The 19,187-nt window shown below is 36.1% G+C and overlaps 1 protein-coding gene across 12 annotated transcripts in view; it reads right to left on the reverse strand.

Moving 5' to 3' along the window:
* The window catches only part of CD46 (CD46 molecule), a 43,902-nt gene continuing 24,715 nt past the window's right edge, over window positions 1-19,187 (reverse strand). For 5 of the 12 annotated variants that reach the window (XM_025396395.1, XM_025396368.1, XM_025396360.1 and 2 more), the window contains 5 exons: window positions 12,128-12,166; window positions 10,362-10,397; window positions 9,785-9,848; window positions 5,461-5,553; window positions 1-2,006 (listed from right to left, as the gene is read on the reverse strand). In XM_025396395.1, the coding sequence (XP_025252180.1) occupies window positions 5,502-5,553; window positions 9,785-9,848; window positions 10,362-10,397; window positions 12,128-12,166 (191 nt within the window). In that variant the 3' untranslated portion in view covers window positions 1-2,006; window positions 5,461-5,501. The remainder of the gene's footprint in view (window positions 2,007-5,460; window positions 5,554-9,784; window positions 9,849-10,361; window positions 10,398-12,127; window positions 12,167-19,187) is intronic. The other 7 variants (XM_025396386.1, XM_025396351.1, XM_025396342.1 and 4 more) reach the window with 3 other exon arrangements.

Here is a 19,187-nt window from a genome sequence, read left to right on the forward strand (position 1 = left end):
AAACGTCTCCAAATGTACAATTTTATTTTAACAGATTTCAAGAGTCAATTTTTTTAAAAAGTGAGCAATAAAGAACTTCTGTAAGTGAGACTTCTCATTTTATAGCAAATACATTTTTGCAGCTTAAAAAATTTTCTTAAATTCATATACACTTCTTCCTGTCATTTAAACAAACTTCCAGAGAAAACTGATCTCCATATATTTAAGTAACAAATTTGACAAAATACATATTTATACATAGATCTCTAATGTAAACATTAAATTTGAAAAATCAAATGTGAAGCAGAAACCGCTATACAAGTATATTGTATAATATTTATTTTATACATTAAAGTATTTGAATATACTTCAATTAGGTTTTTAAAAAACACCATTCCTTGCTTTTAAGTAATTGCGACATTTTTGAAAAGCATGTGACATGGGTATAAACTTCAACTCTGTGCTTACTTCAGAATTCTTGTTTGTTCTCCTCAAACTTTTATCTTCCTAAAGCATCTCGCCAGAGATTACAAAGGAAACGAACATGTACAGAGCACTATAAACATGTCTTTGGACAGTAAAACAGTATTTATTCTTCTACACTCTTGATTCTCCAATCATATCTTCCTGAAGGCAACGTTTCTTTGGCCCAGTTTGTGCAACTAAACATAAAATTTCAAAACACAACTTTTAACAGTGTGATCTGAATTGGGAGTGGCAGTCCCTGCTTTTCGCCCACTGGCTTCTTTGAAAGAAACTGCTTGGCTAAGGGACTCAGTAGAGGGCTGAGATCTGCCTGAGTATAAAGTGCTACCTGAGTTATATTTACTTTCTTCATTCCTTGGTACAATCAACAGCAAATAGACAAAGTGAAGTTACCTTCTTGAGATACATGGCTTACTTTGTACTCTGCCTTTTAGGAGATGAGGTAAGACACATACATAGGTAAGAGGCTTCTACTAGCCAAGGCAATGTAAATGGACTAAGATTCTCACGTGACTTGAGGTTATCTGATGAATTTATTCTCTTCAAAACCACCTACTTTTAGATGGCATGTTTAACACCTCTCTTTATTTAAGGAGGGAAAGAAAAACACATGTAACCAGAATTCAGAGTGGGTTACTCAACCTAAGAGAACATATGGAGTTCTCTTTGGGAAAACCACAAGGCTACAGTGTTCACTTCACACCATGAAGTGGCACTCCTGTTACGGCTGTCAGAGTCCTCTCACTTCTTATGAAAGGATGCATCTGATTCTGAAATTACTGATATATGCGATCAGTTAGGGATGTTTTAAAAAGTGAAAACAAATGCCACACATATACTTTCTAGCTTTCTGAAATCACCAAACACATTACAAAAAATAGATAATTTACCCTATTAACTTTTAGAGAATTTTCCAATAATATTCTTGGTTAAGGAAGTCAAGCTTGTGCATATTCCCAATTTTCAGTGTTCTTGTTTTTAATGCACAAGAGCCAAAGTAGTATACACATATTCGTAAGGGCTTTTTACAACGAACGATATGTAAAATACATTCTATAGTTGGTGAAAGAATGAATCTTAAGAGTTGGCATTAATCTTTGAACAAAAAAGATTTCAAAGCCACTTTCTTTACAAAGAAAATATAATTTCATTTTGAACTCTATTTCTTTAATTTTGCCAATTTTATAAAATACAGCACATCCCTCCTTTAATACAACCAGGCATGCTGTGCTGACTCGTCCGATAAATCTAAGTGTTATTTAAGGGAAAACAGGCAATCTGTTCATACCCAAATTCATACAAGTTTCAAAGAAGCATCAAAGCATGCTACCTACATTCAAGCCACATTGGAATGTTAGTTAAGCCACAGTTGCATTCATGAGAGTGAAACTAGAGAATAACAACTGGGTATCTGAAGATTTTAATAGAGGTCAAAAGATGAACTAGCAAACGAGGTTGTGGAATCCACTCAGCCTCTCTGCTCTGCTGGAGCGGTTGATTTCATCTGGTAAGTGGCATATTCAGGTCCACCATCTGCTTTCCTGCAAACCAAGGTATAAAGATCGTGTCAAAGATAAATATAATTAAGTACAGAAATTAAATTTCAGAAGCCTATTCAGAAAATGAACAATTAAAAAAATACTTTATACTACTGAGTCGCTAACCTGGGAAATAAATTATTCTTTTAAAATAATTTCAAATGTTCAACTGGTCTCACTGTTAAAAAAAAAAAAACCTTCCTTTGTCCCAGTCTTATATTTCTGATCCCCTCCAAAACAAGAAATAGAGCAGTAGCATACAAAGTACTTAGTAACTATGTCCTCATTTTGATGTAGGGTCAATGGGAAAGACTGGAGACAAACGCATGCTTTCCTGATCCCTCCATTTTAAAGCTGTAGCTCTGGCACAGAACCTTTAAAAAGATAGTGGTTTTAACTGTTCAAGTATGTGATGCCTCATCTACCCCTCACTGTCAAGAAAATCATGTATTCCACTAAGAGTCTCCTAAATAACAAAAGTTTATGTCACACTTTTAGTGTAACAATAGACATCTTTGTAAAACCTATTATTCTAGTCTAGTGCTGGCCAAAGATAGATGATGCCAGTCATACATGTAATTAAAAATTTTCCAGAAGCCACTTTTAAAAACACAAATAGAAAAAATAATTTCATTTTCTTTAACCCAGTATAACCAAAATATTGGGATGTATTTTACATTTTTTTGCGCTTAGTCTTTGAAATCCAGTGTGTGTTTGACACTTGCAGCATACCTGACATTGGGCTAGCCACTTTGGAAGTCCTTAGCAGTCACACATGGCTACTGAATACTGAATTGGACAGCACAGCTCTGGTCCCTCCCTGCCTTAGTAAATTGACTTTAATAGAAAAACGAAAACCAAATTTGAACCAGTCATTCTTTACTAGTATGTGTGCCACAGCAAACACATTGCCTTTCCAATGTCACAGCTAAGCATGTTAATTTTGGATACTTTAATAACCCATGTATGCCTAGTGTTCCATTATTGGAACACTAAGCATGTGGAATTTATCTCCTACTGCTCAAGGTCATCGCCAGGGTCTGATGGCAAAAATTTAAAAACTTGCAACCTCAGGCATAGATGGGTTTGTTCCTCTTTCTCGGGGAGGCCATCATTATGGTTCTCCACTGTGTCATTACTATACTTACAATATTGCAGTTCCCTAAGGACTGTTGTGATGACAGACTTAATGGTTTGGCCTGTCACTGAATTCTCCAAGACCACTATATTTTTCTTTTCTTTCCTTTTCTTTTTTTTGAGACAGACTCTTGCTCTGTCGCCCAGGCTGGAGTGCAGTGTGGTGTGATCTTGGCTCAATGCAACCTCCTCCTCCCAGGTTCAAGCAATTCATGTGCCTTAGCCTCCTGAGTAGCTGGGATTACAGGCATACACCACCATGCCCAGCTAACTTTTGTATTTTTAGTAGAGACAGGGTTTCACCATATTGGCCAATCTGGTCCGCCTGCCTCGGCCTCCCAAAGTGCTGGGATTATAGGTGTGAGCCACCGCAGCCAGCCACCACTATATTTTTCTTTTTTTTTTTTTTTGAGACGGAGTCTCGCTCTGCCGCCCAGGCTGGAGTGCAGTGGCCGGATCTCTGCTCACTGCAAGCTCCGCCTCCCGGGTTCACGCCATTCTCCTGCCTCAGCCTTCCGAGTAGCTGGGACTACAGGCGCCCGCCACCGCGCCCGGCTAGTTTTTTGTATTTTTTAGTAGAGACGGGGTTTCACCATGTTAGCCAGGATGGTCTCGATCTCCTGACCTCGTGATCCGCCCGTCTCGGCCTCCCAAAGTGCTGGGATTACAGGCTTGAGCCACCGCGCCCGGCCTATATTTTTCTAAGTAAATATTTTTTTCCCATAGTAGTAGAATCTGTTTCTTTAAATACAATTTTAAATAGAAACCCAATCTATGCCAAAGATAAAAGGCATTAACATAAATTTAAAGAAACATTTATTGGATATAACAATGAAACTATTTTGAAGATAGCAAAATATTAACTACTGCATTCATTCAATTATCTTCAAATGTTTACAGATACCCTGAAGCTCAGAGAGTCTAAAAACTATTTTCGTAGTTGGCTTTAGCCTCAAAAGTGTCCCAAGAGACTAAGAAAATACAGTAGGCTTCCCTTGTCCACGGTTTCACTTTGCATGGTTTCAGTTACCCATAATCAAATACAGTCAAAAAATATTAAATGGAAAATTACAGAACTATATTTTAGATTGTGTGCCATTCTCAGTATCATGATGAAATCTCACACTGTCCCACTCCGTCCCTCCCAGATATAAATCATCCCTTCGTCCAGCATACCCACGCTGTGGACACTATGTGCCTGTTATTCAATAGCTGTCTTCGTTATCAGATTGACTGTCACAGTATCACAGTACCTGTGGTTAGGTAACCCTTATTTTACTTACTGGCCCCAGAGCACAACAGTAGTGATGCTGGCATATTTTTGTAATTGTTTGATATTAGTTATTGCTGTTAATCTCCTACTGTGCCTAATTTATAAATTAAACGATCATAGGTATATATGTACAAGAGAAAACAGTATATATAAGGTTTAGTACTATCCCAGGTTTCAGGCAACCACTAGAGATATCCCCCCATGGATAAGGAGGAACTACTGTACATAGGACTGGGTAGGCCGAGACTGCCAATTCTGGTTAGTATGTTTTATCTTTATGTTTATGCTTTCCCCGTGATCAAAGACACCACTTTGCTTTTACTAAGAAATTGTCCTTCCAACTGGCCTTTGTAGATCCTGCTCCCGAACTTTTGATTATAACCTAGGGTAGGGCCTCACATTATAAGACGTGGGATGCGTATCTCCCTCTCTTCCCAGCTCTGCAGACACACATTCTAGCACAAACAGAGGAATAGTTCCAATTCAGTTCGAAGACAGAAGGTGGACAGGGTCCAAGGGGTTAAGGCAATACAATCCATTTGAGGACTTTTTTGTTTCCTTTTATATGCTAAAAATATCTCAGCCCAGGGAAACTGATAAAATATCTTTACAGAGTTATTTATATGTTGGAATTGAATACATTTACAAAACTAAGTAAACTATATTTTGGTTTCTATAAAAGGGCATTTTTCTTCCTTGTACTTAAAAATGAGTTGACTCTGTGGTTATTTCCCAGTGGGCTCACACATTCTTACTTTTGGATTCACAGCTGTTTCACAAGGTAGAAGTGAGATAGTCTGATAAAAGGACTAGGGGAACATAACTCTATTTAAAGCCTACGTCAAAGCAAAAGCCTGTCAGTACACATTATGTTTTCAAAGGGAATGGTATAAGAAAACATCAATGTAGCAAAGGGAACAGGAATGTAAATTTCCTCTTTGATATTTACTGCCAATATCTCTTTGCTCAGGTTATTGATATCTATATATCCACTGAATATTTTTCAAAAGCAAGGACATCTGAAAATAAACAACAGAAAACAAATACCTTTTAATGATAAAAGCAAACCTTTCTCTCATCTCTTCTTCTCAGAGAGAAGTAAATTTTACTTCTCTGTGGTTCTCATCAGTTAGGTATGTGCTGAACAGAGGAAGGGAAAAGGGCTGAATAAAGTAGTGACTTCAAACCAAAAAGAAACAAGAGTAGCATAACAAGTGGAATAAAATCCAGTGTAAGAGAATAGCAGGAAAGCTGAGAATTAGGTTCATAACTTAAGACATTCTCATTCTCACTGAAGGACTGGAAACATGAATTTTGTGCTAGAAGCTACTTGAACTTTGAAGTCATATAGATCATCCAGCAGATAAACAGACTGGAAATTCCTGTTTAATATGTTTATCTTTGAAGCTATTTTGCATGAAGTGAATCATGTCAAAATGTTTTCAAGGAATAACAGATAGTTGGGGAGAAATGGTACTGGTCTCTAGCACCCTTGAATTTTTTTTTTTTTTTTCAAGAGACAGCATCTCACTATGTTGCCCAGGCTGGTCTCAAACTCCTGAGCTCAAGCCATCGGCCTGCCTCAGCCTCACAAAGTTGCTGGGATTACAGGTGTGAGCCACCAAACCTGGCCTAACACCCTCAATTTTGAGGGAATACATTGAGTATGTATCAAATCCATGTAATATTATCTTAGAAATCAACTTTATGACGTCATGTATTTTCAGATTTCTCTGGACTTTTGCATTAAGAAGTTTCTTCTTGTGGCACATCTGTTTTCAACAGACGAGGGGATAGCCTTGCAAAACTTCATATTACATGGCGTCTCATATTTCTGAGATGGATCTAATTTTGTATAGATGCTTTCTAAACTAATTACAAAACATTTTTGTAGTTGCTCAAAAATTTTTGAAGGGTTAAATGCTCAAGAATTTGAGGGCCAACTAGAAAAACATTTAAGTTAATTTGATCCTTTTTTTTGCCCCATGTCACTATATGCCCCAATTACCTGAATTGACTGCTATTTTTAATAAAGTAATTGCGTCAGTCAATATTAATGTAACATTAAAAGTCAGTTTAGGTTATACAAAATAATGAATACCATTAATGGAAAAACTATTTGTCACAGGTAATAAATATATACATTATGCAAATAACTTTCACTAACTTAGCCAAACTGTCACTTATCCAGGGATGCTTAGAGTTTTTAAAAAAAATGCATTTAAAAAAATCATTACAAGTAATGAAAATATTTATGTAAACAAAAGGCATCTCTTGTTCAGAAGCACAGTCATGCCATGCAATACAGGACTCAAGCAGTAGCAAAGACAGAGCTGTGGTTCCAAGACTAAAAAGTATGGTAGAAGAATTAGTAAAGAAAGGAAATGTGAATGGAAAGGGAAGGGAAGGAGCATGTGGATGGGACTGTTTCGGACCCATCGGTATCCTATACTGTTCTTAGCTGAGAGCTACGAAAGAGAAAAGTGGCAGAATAATCTTTTGGCCATTTTTCATCAAGTAATGTAAATGATGTTGGATCATCCAACATCTTAAAATGACTATTAACACTGTTTTTGTATTTTGAGGTGAAGGCTGCAGAAGAGTAATTATGTTCCCAAATCATCATAAATACTAGTTTACAACAAATACATTTTGGGCCAGGCCTTAGCAGCAATTTGGGATTCTTTGTGTCTGCTAGCCTGCCTCCAGTTACTCCCGAAGTGGAGAAGTAACTCCAGACATTTTATAGTCTTTATAAGAAGTTTCTAAGGCCACAACAGCCAATCTGGGGGGACAAGATTATGGACATTAAACAGTGCAAAGAAAATAATGGAAATCTTTATGTTTTTTAAGAGTTAAAAAAGGTAAGAAAAGCCAACTACTATATATTACCCCATAGCCTTTTTTTAAGGATACATATGGATGAGGAATCTTAAAAACTTCAATTATCTTAAATATTAGAAACATTTGCCAATAAGCTTCATAGTGTTTCTTCAGACTTCAACACATCAGTAGTGGCCAACACCCGGGTCAGTGTAGACCAGGCACAGCAGCAGCATCAGTACTGGGAGCTCACTAGACAGGCAGGGTCTCAGGCTCCACTCCAAACCCAATGAATCAGAATCTGTACTTTAACAGATTTCCAGGTGATTAATGTGCACATTAAAGTCAGAGAAGCATTGCTCTAGACTCTGAAGAAAGACAAACCACCCTCACATTCAATTCAGCTATCAAAGTAACATGGAACTACAAAATAATAGATCCATAAAGAGAGCCCAGCTTTGGATTCGGCCATTACATATTATGCTGAATTTCCAGTCGAATATGTTCCTGTCATAAAAAGGGCAACATCTATTCTAAAAGATTCCCATGCAGTTTATATTTTAAAGTTCAAAGGCAATTATGAGTTTCCTCTCTCACACCATTTTTTGGACTATTTTTCCTCAAGTTGTGCTACTATTTACAGGATTAATTATGTTGCATTGGCTCAAGATACCATACCTTCCCAAAATATTTTAAAATTTTAATGATGGCAATTGTTGGTTGGACCCTATGCTGTAAAATAATGGGCTTTTAAAAAATCACTGGACAAATTAATTTTGGCATCTCAGTTCACTATTGCTACTGAACCTTTAATTTGGGAGTGTAATAGATAAGTATTTAGCTTTAAAAGACCCATTAAGGCCGGGTGCGGTGGCTCATGCCTGTAATCCCAGCACCTTGGGAGGCTGAGGTGGGCAGATTACCTGAGGTCAAGAGTTCAAGACCAGCCTGGCCAACATGGTGAAACCCCAGCTCTAGTTCAGGTACAACAAATTAGCCGGTGGTGGTGGCGCACAACAGTAATCCCAGCTACTCGGGAGGCTGAGGCACAGAATCCCTTGAACCCGGGAGGCCAACGTTGCAGTGAGCCAAGATCGCGCCATTGCACTCCAGCCTGGGTGACAGAGTGAGACTCCGTCAAAAAAACAAAACTAAACCAAACTAAACAAACCCATTAACTGCGAGCTAGAGAGAGTTTGATCAATACTTGTTAAGGAACCTTTAAAAATTCTGATGCAGTGATATTTTAAACAAAGAAGGAAAATGAGTAGACTGTGACTTTGTTTTGTTTTCTTTAGAGCTTGTTTCTACACAAACCTTATGGATTTGTAAAAATATTCCATTGATAATATTTTGTACTCACATTGTTGTAGATATGTAACCTTTAAAATATACAACTGATGGATAAATCAAATATGCATATTGTGTTCCATAAATACAAGATTTAAGATTCAAGTGAAGGGATTATGGGTATTTAAAAAGATAACCAAGTAATATAAAAAAAGTTTGAGTTCCTTATGAGTAAAGAATGTACTTTTATGACTTAGCCCAAACCTGATGATCAGTATAAAAGGAATATATATTATAAAACCATGAGTACCAAAAATCTTAAAATTATTAGGCTTGATTTCAAAGCTATTTCTAAAACTATGGGGGAAAACATTTTTTTAAAATCAATAAAAATGAATGTATATTATCTTTCAGAAATGTCAAAGCACCTAATCTTAGTCTATGTTCTAGGATTCATTCTAAGTCTTTTGTTAAATTGTAAGCTCTTTAACTAAAATTTGAGTTTGATGTTTAAAAACCCTATTTTCTTTAGAAGATATGTACTTGTACATTTTTCTTCTATTCTAAGCCCACTCACTTTTTACATTTTTACATATTAAAAGACACACAGTTAATTGAGGTACCTTATAAATTTAACCCCTCTCAGCAACTTTAATTTTAACCCCATCAGTTTTGCTGCAATCTGGTAAATTCAAAGAACATAAGAGGGAAATCGGACAGTGTTGTTTTGAATCTCCCAGTTTAACATGTATAAATAACAACTTTAAATGAAAAGACACCAAATTGGGTATTTAAATGAGATGCCTACATAGCTTCTTGCAACTAGCTAAGCTACATAGACAAGTGGAAACTTTCATTATAAAAATTCCAGTGAATACAACTGTCAAAGTCTCCACAGTGAAATACTTTAAATTTAATTTTGGAAACTAGTGCAATTTTGGAAATAGGGAATAGGGTAGAGAAGGCCTCATAGTGAGTGGTCCATGATTTGCTAAATAACTTAAACCTCAAATCCCAGAGAAATTTTTCTTAAAGTCATAATAGCTGTAGGAACTCTGCACAGATGTTTTTATGTTGTAGTGATGTTAGAAGTAGCTAAAATATTTTTAGCAAAGAAATGCAATTGGTAGGACACACTAATGCAGGCATTTAAAAAAAAAAAAGATAGCATGCAATACAGATTACAAACTTAAGCTGCACAAAAGCATGTTAAGCATAAGAAGGACCAAGAAGTTAGAAGAAACATGCTTTAATTTACCCTTTCTTCTTCCTCCCTTGAAGAAATCTGTACAGGGCAACACAAATTACTGCAACTGCAACAACTACAAGAAATCAGGAAACAAATGACATATAATTCTGAAAACTAATCAAGATTCAAAATCTAGCAGAAGAAATAAATGTTGGTTACATTTCAGTGGTCAAATGTTATTTTATTTAAGCACCTACACATTTATATTCCATCCAGACTCTTTGCTATCTAAATCCAACTCCCCATAATCACTTACACAGTCCATAGTAAGTCAGAGAAAAGTCCTTGCTTAATTTAGAAAACTATCAAAAGCACATTTGGGAAGCCAACTAGTATTACTGATCATCTTGAGAAAATATGTATTACTTAGGCTTTGTTACTAAGTGGATATACAGAATATAACAGAATATAAAATCACTAACACAAGGGAGGTAGTAAGTACATCAAATAAAAGGTCAGGTTTTCCTAAATTGGTTTAACCAATTTACAAGCTGAAAAAACTATAGAAACTGGAAAACTATTTTTAAAACGCATGTCTTCACAATAATTTTTTGACTTAAGTGGTGTCAAAATTTGTGATACTTACCTATGACAATAACAATCAGAGCAATGACCCAATCATCTGAGAAAGAAAACAGTTCAAAGATGTTGAACACATGGATCTCCAGATAGCATTTATTTCGATCAGACCATCTAAACACTTGATATGGTTTGGCTGTGTCCCCACCCAAATCTCATCTTGAATCGCAATTCCCATAATCCCCACGTGTTGTGGGAGGGTCCCCATGAGAGGGACCTCATGCTATTCTCGTGATAGTAAGTTCTCACTAGATCTGATGGTTTTATAAGTGGCTTCCTCCTTCACTTGGTTCTCATACTTCTCCTTCCTGCCATCATGTGAAGAAGAATGTGTTTGCTTCCCCTTCCTCCATGATTATAAGCTTCCTGGGGCCTTCTCAGCCCTGCAGAACTGTGAGTCAGTTAAGTCTCTTTCCTTCATAAATTACCCAATCTTAGACAGTTCCTTACAACAGCATTGAGAATGGACTAATACAAGACTACAGAGGAAAAAAAAAATTTTATATAGTTTTAGCATGACTGCTAGGGCATCCAGGTCATTTTGACCATAGAACCCTTCTAACCAGTTTCCAGATTAAGGGTTCCACTTGTGAAACTCTTAATGGGAACCTCATTTATCATTGTTTTTCTCTATAGCTACCACATCAAGTTATTTAGTGGTAAAGTTACTAGAATTCACTACATTAGAGGAAAATGATTTTTGAAAAGTATTATCCCATGAGAGTTGGTTTAGTTCAATAGTCATTCTGTCATTTCTTATTATTTTGATAGACATTTAATTTGTATTTTTTCCTCCAAAAGTGGATTTGTAGAGTGAGGCATAAATAAATTTCTATTATTCTATCACCCAGATGGTATTTACAGAGTCTTCACAAATAATACTTTATCTTATCAATCCCCTTCCCACCCTCTCTACTTCCGTACTCTGCCCTGCCCCAAAATTAAGACATAGTCCTAAATACCAATAGGATTCCCATAATAAATGAAACACCAGGGCACATGGATAAAAAATATACAGAGAAACCTGAGCATACATTTTTGACTATCTAGAGAACACAAAATCCTATAAAATCTTAATTTTTAGAAATGTTTCTGTCTGTAGTACCTTTGCTTCTAAACTGCCATTACTTTTATTAAACTGCTATAAGTCAAAGCATAAAGTGCTGTGTTCAACTCTGCTCTTCTCATCTCATAAACAGTTATCAAGCATTTAATGGTTTAAGATGGCAAATAGATTTACTGGCACAATGACACCTGGACAACAGATTTTGAAGGTAAGGCAAATACTAAATAACAAGCCTAAGGTGCATTACATAAAATGATTAACCATTATTACTAAACTAGGCTAAGAAATGAAAGGTAACAGATTTTTGTTTTTACTGATTAAGAAATCTTTGTTTCATTGTCCTATATCACAGCTGTACTTTAGCATTTTTTTTAACATGCATTGTGTAAACTGCGTGAGCCTACATCAAGTGTGTTAAATCAGCTTGTTACAGAAAAAATAAACCCAACTCAGATTACTTTAAGGTTCATGTAATATAAGATATGAATAGAAAGAAAATTTATCTACAGATTACCATCACAAAATAACAATATAATGTGGAAAGAAAATTGTGTTTTATATATTTTGACCTACATACAAACACAGCATTTAAGAACGTTATCTTACCCTACCAAGGATCCTATGTTTGGGCACCTCATAAAAACTGTAATTACTTACACATTTCTACACATACTACCACTTATATTTGTCATGATAGCTATACCAACCCAAACTGTTAAGTATTCCTTCATCAGGTTTGGGATATCCTAGAAAAAAGAAGAAATATAGATTAAATTTAAAAAAAGAAAGAAAGAATTAAATAAATCTTAAAATCCTTTAAATTCATAGCGTGATTTTTTTTCACCTTTGTAGAAAATCCCTTAAACATAATTTTCCTTATAAACTATATTAATGTTTCTCAAAGTGGTATCATAAAAATTTATAAACTTGTATTTAATGTCATAATCTTCCTTCTTCCTGCCCACTCACATTTCCTCTGACAATATTCTGTGGTTCAACATGCAAATTTATCTTTATTATATTCTCAAAATTAGTCTATAAATCCAGTGTGATTCTAATTAAAATAAAAAGATATAGGGATTAGCCAGGCATGGTGGCTCACGCCTGTAATCCCAGCACTTTGGGAGGCTGAGGCGGGCGGATCACGAGGTCAGGAGTTCGAGACCATCCTGGCCAACCTGGTGACACCCTGTCTCTACTAAAAAAAAAAAAAAAAAATACAAAAATTAGCTGGGTGTGGTAGTGCGCGCCTGTAATCCCAGCTACTCAGGAGGCTAAGGCAGGAGAATCTCTTGAACCCAGGAGGCTGAGGTTGCAGTGAGCCGAGATAGAGCCACTGCACTCCAGCCTGGCAATAGAGTGAGATTCTGTCTCAAAAAAAAGAAAGAGGGATTAATAAAAATAAATGCTTTAGAGTTGACCTGAGGCCGGGCGCGGTGGCTCAAGCCTGTAATCCCAGCACTTTGGGAGGCCGAGGCGGGTGGATCACGAGGTCAGGAGATCGAGACCATCCTGGCTAACATGGTGAAACCCCGTCTCCACTAAAAATACAAAAAACTAGCCGGGCGTGGTGGCGGGCGCCTGTAGTCCCAGCTACTCGGAGGCTGAGGCAGGAGAATGGCGTGAACCTGGGAGGCGGAGCTTGCAGTGAGCCGAGATCGCGCCACTGCACTCCAGCCTGGGTGACACAGCACGAGACTCCGTCTCAAAAAAAAATAAAAATAAAAAATAAAATAGAGTTGACCTGAAATGGAAGGAAGCTTCCTCAACATAATAAAGGCCATATATTAAAAACCCACAGTTAACATCATACTCAATGTTAAATGAATGAAGGCTTTTTCCCTAAGATCAGGAAGAAGACAGGGTGTCCATGTTTGCCACTTCTATCTGACATAGGACTGAAAGTTCTAACCAGAGCAATTAGGTAAAGAAAAGGAATTCAAATTAGAAAGGAAGAAATAAAATTCGCTCTGTTTGCAGATGACATAATCTTTTATTTAGAAAACCCTAAGGATCCCACATATACATACACATGCAAAAATCTCTTAGAACTAATAAATGAATTCAATCAAGTGGCAGGTTACAAAATCAACATACAAAACTCAGTTGTATTTCTATACACTAATAATGAATAATCTGAAAAGGAATTTAAAAAACAGTATCATTTGTAATAGTATCAAAAAGAATAAAATACTTAGGAACAAACTAAGGAGGTGAAAGACTTGTACACTGAAAATTATAAAACTGCTAAAAAAAATTAAAGATATAAATAAATGGAAAGACACTTGTGTTTATGGATTGGAAAAATTTAGTATTTTTAAACTGTTATTACTATACAAAGCAATCTTCAGATTCAGTGCAACCCCTATGAAAATCCTGATGATGGCATTTTTTGTTTGTTTCTGAAATAGAAAAATCCATTCTAAAATACATATGAAATCTCAAGGGACCACAAACAGCCAAAACAATCCTGGAAACAAAGAGCAAGGTTGAGAAGGCTCACACTTTCTGATTCCAAAACTATAATAATCAGAACAATGTTAATGCCAAAAAGGCAAACATACAGACCAATGGAATAGAACAGAGACCTTGGAAATAAACCCCTGCATATATGGTCAAATGGTTTTCAACAAGACTGACAAAGAACAGTCAAATGGGGAAAGGGCAGTCTCTTCTACAAATGGTGCTGGTAAAACTGGATATCCACATGCAAAAAAAGTGAAGCTGGACCCTTATCATATACAAACATAAACTCAAAATAGATCAGAGACCTAAACATAAGAGGTAAAACTATAAAATGCTTCTTGACATTGGATCTGGCTATGATTTCTTGGATGTAACTCCAAAAGCCCAGGCAAGACGAAAAAAAAACCATTGTTTTTCATCAATTAAAAGCAAATTTTGTGCATCAAATGACACTATCAACAGAGTGAAAAGGCAACCCACAGAATGGGAGGAAATATTTGTAAATCATATATTTGGTAAGGGAGTAATATCCAAAACATATAAATAACTCCTAAAACTCAGTAACAAATATCAACTCAACTTGAAAATGGGCAAAAGACTTAAAAAGATATTTCTCTAAAGAAGATATACAAATGACCAATAAGCACATGAAAAGATTCTCAACATATTTCTAATTATTAGGGAAATGCATATCTACCTCATGTCTATTAGGATGGTCTATGGTTTGAATGTCCCCTTCAAAACTCATGATGAAATTTAATTGTCAATATAATGTTATTGGGGTGGCACCTTTAAGAGGTGTTTAGGTTATTATGGCTCTGTCCTCATGAATGGACTAATGTCATTATTGCAGGGGTATGTTTGTTATTTTAGGGCATGGCTTTGTCCCTCTTACCCTCTCCTTCACCGTCTCTTTTCCCTTCCACCATGTGATGCCTTCCATCATATTATGACAAAGCAAGAGGGCCCTCACAGATGCCCATGCCTTGATATTAGACTTCTCAGCCTCCAGAACTGTAAGAAATAAATTTCTGTTCATTATAAGTTACTCAGTCTGTGGTATTCTGTTATCACAGTACAAAACAGACTAAGACACTTGGCTATTACTAAAAAAACAATTTAATAAGTGTTGGTGGAGATGTGGAAAAATTGGAACCTTTGTTAAAGGTTCCCACTGCTGGTGGGAATGTAAAATGGTGCAGTCACTGTGGAAGACAGTATGCCAGTTCCTCAAAATATTAAAAATAGAATTCCCTTATGATCTAGCAATTCTACTCCCAGGTATATACCTAAAAGAAGTGAATACAGGAACTCAAACAGATATGTGTACACCTATGCTTATAATAGCATTACTCAAAAGAGCCGAAAAGTAAAAACAAACCAACCCAAGTGTCTAGCAACAGATGAATGAATAAATGAAATATAGTATATACATATAATGGACTATTATTCAGCCATAAAAAGGAATGAAGTTCTGATTCATGTCACAAGATAGATCTAGGTGAACCTTAAAAACATTATGCTTAGTAAAATAAGCCAGACACAAAAGGACAAATAGTGGGATGCCATATAAGTGGACTCCACTTATTATAATTATATAAGTTTACCTAGAATAGGCAAATTCACAGAGACAAAAAGTAGATAGTGGTTATCGTCAGGTGATGGGGATAGGGAGCAATGGACAATTACTGTTTAATGAGTAGAGATTCAGTGTGGGATGATTATAATATTCTAGAGATGGATGGTACCGATGATTACATAACAATGTCAGTGTACTTAATGCCACTGAGTTGGAAACAACATGGTCAAAATGATAAAATAAAAAGTTTATTTGGAAAAATTAACATGAGAGTACCTTAGAAATTTCTGAAAAGGAAGTGTTCTGGCAGTTATTAAAACATATAGTACTATAGTTAAAAAAAAAAAAAAAAGACTTGCTTCTGGTACAAAAATGGAAGAATGGACAAAGTTCAAAGGAGACAAGAGGATGGAACACCTATGAATGCAATACAAACTGGCATTTCCAATCAGTTGGGAAGAAGACAACTTATTCAAAAAATGGCGCTGTTTAGCTATTGGATGGTGGGTGGTGAGTGGAGTGGGGTGAGGTGGAACCATATATCTCATTATATACACCAGAATAAATTTCAGATTTACCAACGATTTAAGTGCAAAGACCAAAGTCAGAACACATGGTTGAAATCTTTATATAATTTCAGCATATGGAAGACCTAAAGTTTTAGTAAGAAAGACATCAAAGTCATAGCCATTAGGGAAAAGATCAATACATCCAGCTATCTATTCATGTAAAATGTCTGAACATATAAATGACCACTGATAGAAGAATAGTTAAATGAAATATGGTATATATTAAAGTCATCATTAGAAAGGATGAGAATAAATCTAAACACAACCCCAATCTAACAGTGTAAGTGGAAAAAGTTCAAGTTGCAGAAAAACATGTACAGCATGATATCATTTTTAAGAGAAGAGAAAACACTAAACTACATGTATAATTACACATAAAAATATGTTGATGGTCCTAGGCAAAGCAATCAGACAAGAGAAAGAAACAAAGGGCATCCAAATAGGAAGAGAGGAAGTCACACTATCTCTGTCCACAGACAGCATGATCCTATATTTAGAAAACCGCATGGTCTTGGCCTAAAAGCTGCTCCAGATGTTTATCAAAAACTTCACCAAAGTTGCAGGACACAAAATCAACATACAAAAATCACTAGCATTCCTATACACCAATAACAGCCAAACTGAAAGCCAAATCAGAGAGGCAATCCCACTCAAAATTACTACAAAAAGAATAAAATACCTAGGAATACAGCTAACCAGAGAGTTGAAACATCTCTACAATGAGAGTTATAAAACACTGCTCAAAGAAATCAGAGAAGATACAAACAAATGGAAAAACATCCCATGCTCATGGATGGAAGAATCAATATCATTAAAATGGCTATACTGCCCAAAGCAATTTACAGATTCAATGCTATCCCTATCAAACTACCAATAACATTCTTCACAGAACTAGATAAAACTATTTTAAAATTCATATGGAACCAAAAAGAGCCTGAATAGCCATGAAAATCTTGAGCAAAAAGAACAAAGCTGGAGGCATCACATTACCTGACTTGAAACTATACTACAAGGCTACACTAACCAAAACAGCATGGTACTGGTACAAAAACAGGCATATACACCAATGGAACAGAAGAGAGCCTAGAAATAAGGCTGCACATCTACGACCATCTGACCTTCCACAGAACTGACAAAAACAAGCAATGGGAAAAAGATTCCCTATTCAATAAATGGTGCTGGGATAACTGGCTAGCCATATGCAGAAGATTGAAACTGGACCCCTTCCTTACACCACACACAAAAATCAACTCAAGATGGATTAAAGATTTACATGTAAAACCCAAAACTATAAAAACCCTGGAAGACAACCTAGGCAATATCACTCTGGACATAAGAACTGACAAAGATTTCATGACAAAGACGCCAAAAACAATCGCAACACAAGCAAAAATTGACAAGTAGGATTGAAGTAAATTGAAGAGCTTCTGCACAGCAAAAGAAGCTATCAACAGAGTAAACAGATGACCTACAGAATGGGAGAAAATTTTTGCAAACTACGCATCTGACAAAGGTCTAATATTTAGCATTCATAGGAACTTAAACAAATTTACAAGAGACAACTCCATTAAAAAGTGGGCAAAGCACATGAACAGACACTTCTCAAAAGAAGACATATATGTGGCCAACAAACATAGAAAAAAAGCTCAATATCACGATCATTAGAGAAATGCAAATCAAAACCACAGTGAGATACCATTTTACACCAGTCAGAATGGCTATTATTAAAAAGTCAAAAAATAACAGATGCTGGTGAGGCTGTAGAGAAAAGGGAACACTTATATGCTGTTGGTGGGAGTGTAATTCAGTTCAACCATGTGGGAAGCAGTATGGTGATTCCTCAAAGAGCTAAAATCAGAACTACCATTTAACCCAGCAATCCCATTACTGGGTATATACCCAGAGAAATATAAATCATTCTGCCATAAAGATACATGCATGTGAATGTTCACTGCAGCACTGCTCACAATAACAAGACAAGGAATCAACCTAAATGCCCATCCGTGACAGATTGGACAAAGAAAATGTGGTACATATACACCATGGAATACTACACAGCCATAAAAAAGAATGCACACATGTCTTCAGCAGGAACGTGGGTGGAGCTGGAGGCTATCATCCTTATCAAACAAATGCAGAAACAGAAAACTAAATACTGCATGTTCTCACTTTTAAGTGGGAGCTAAATGGTAAGAACATACGAACACAAAGAAGGAAACAACAGACACTGGAGTATACTTGAGCGGGGAGGGTGGGAGTAGGAAGAAGAGCAGAAAAGACACCTATTGGGTACTAGGCTTAATACCCGGGTGATGAAATAATATGTACAACAAATCCCCGTGACACATTTACCTATGTAACAAACCTTCACATGTACCCCCAAATCTAAAATAAAACTTTTTTAAAAAAGATGTTGATGTACAAAGATAGATTTAAAAAGAAACCCTAAACTATTAACAGTGATTAACCTGGGTAATGAGTTAAAAATAAAACTAATCTTTTACTCTATATACTTTTGTAATGTTTGAAATTCTACAAAAGTATATTCATACACTACTCATGTAATTAAAAGTTATAAAAAGTAATCTATATCCAATAGTATAACAAGCTTAAAACTGACAAAACAAAAGAACCTCGAAAAAATTGTTCACTTCATATGAACAAAAGCCCTTTTAGGGCTTTAATTCATAATGAGCTCTCAAAAATCACTAAGAAAAATATTTTAGAAACCTAACAGAAAAATAGACAAAGCATATGAATAAATAAATGTAGATCAAAAAAAGTTCAGCTTCACTGACAATTAAAGAAATGCAAATTGGTCAGGCATGGTGGGTCACACCTGTAATCCTAGCACTTTGGGAGGCTGAGGCAGGAGGATCCCTTAAGCCTAGGAGGTGGAGAAGAGACTTGGCAACACAGCAAAACCCTGTCTCTACAAAAAATACAAAAAAATTAGCTGGATGTGGTGGCACGTGCCTGTAGTTCCAGCTACCTGGGAGACTGAGGTGGAAGAATCACCTGAGCCCAGGAGGTTGACGCTGCAGTGAGCTGTGGTTGCACCACTGCGCTCCAACCTGGGCAACAGAGTGAGACCCTGTCTCAAAAAAAAAAAAACAACTAAAAACCAACAACCAAGAAATGCAAATTAAAACA

This window comes from Theropithecus gelada, chromosome 1, assembly GCF_003255815.1.
Source record: "Theropithecus gelada isolate Dixy chromosome 1, Tgel_1.0, whole genome shotgun sequence".
Lineage (NCBI taxonomy): Eukaryota > Metazoa > Chordata > Mammalia > Primates > Cercopithecidae > Theropithecus > Theropithecus gelada.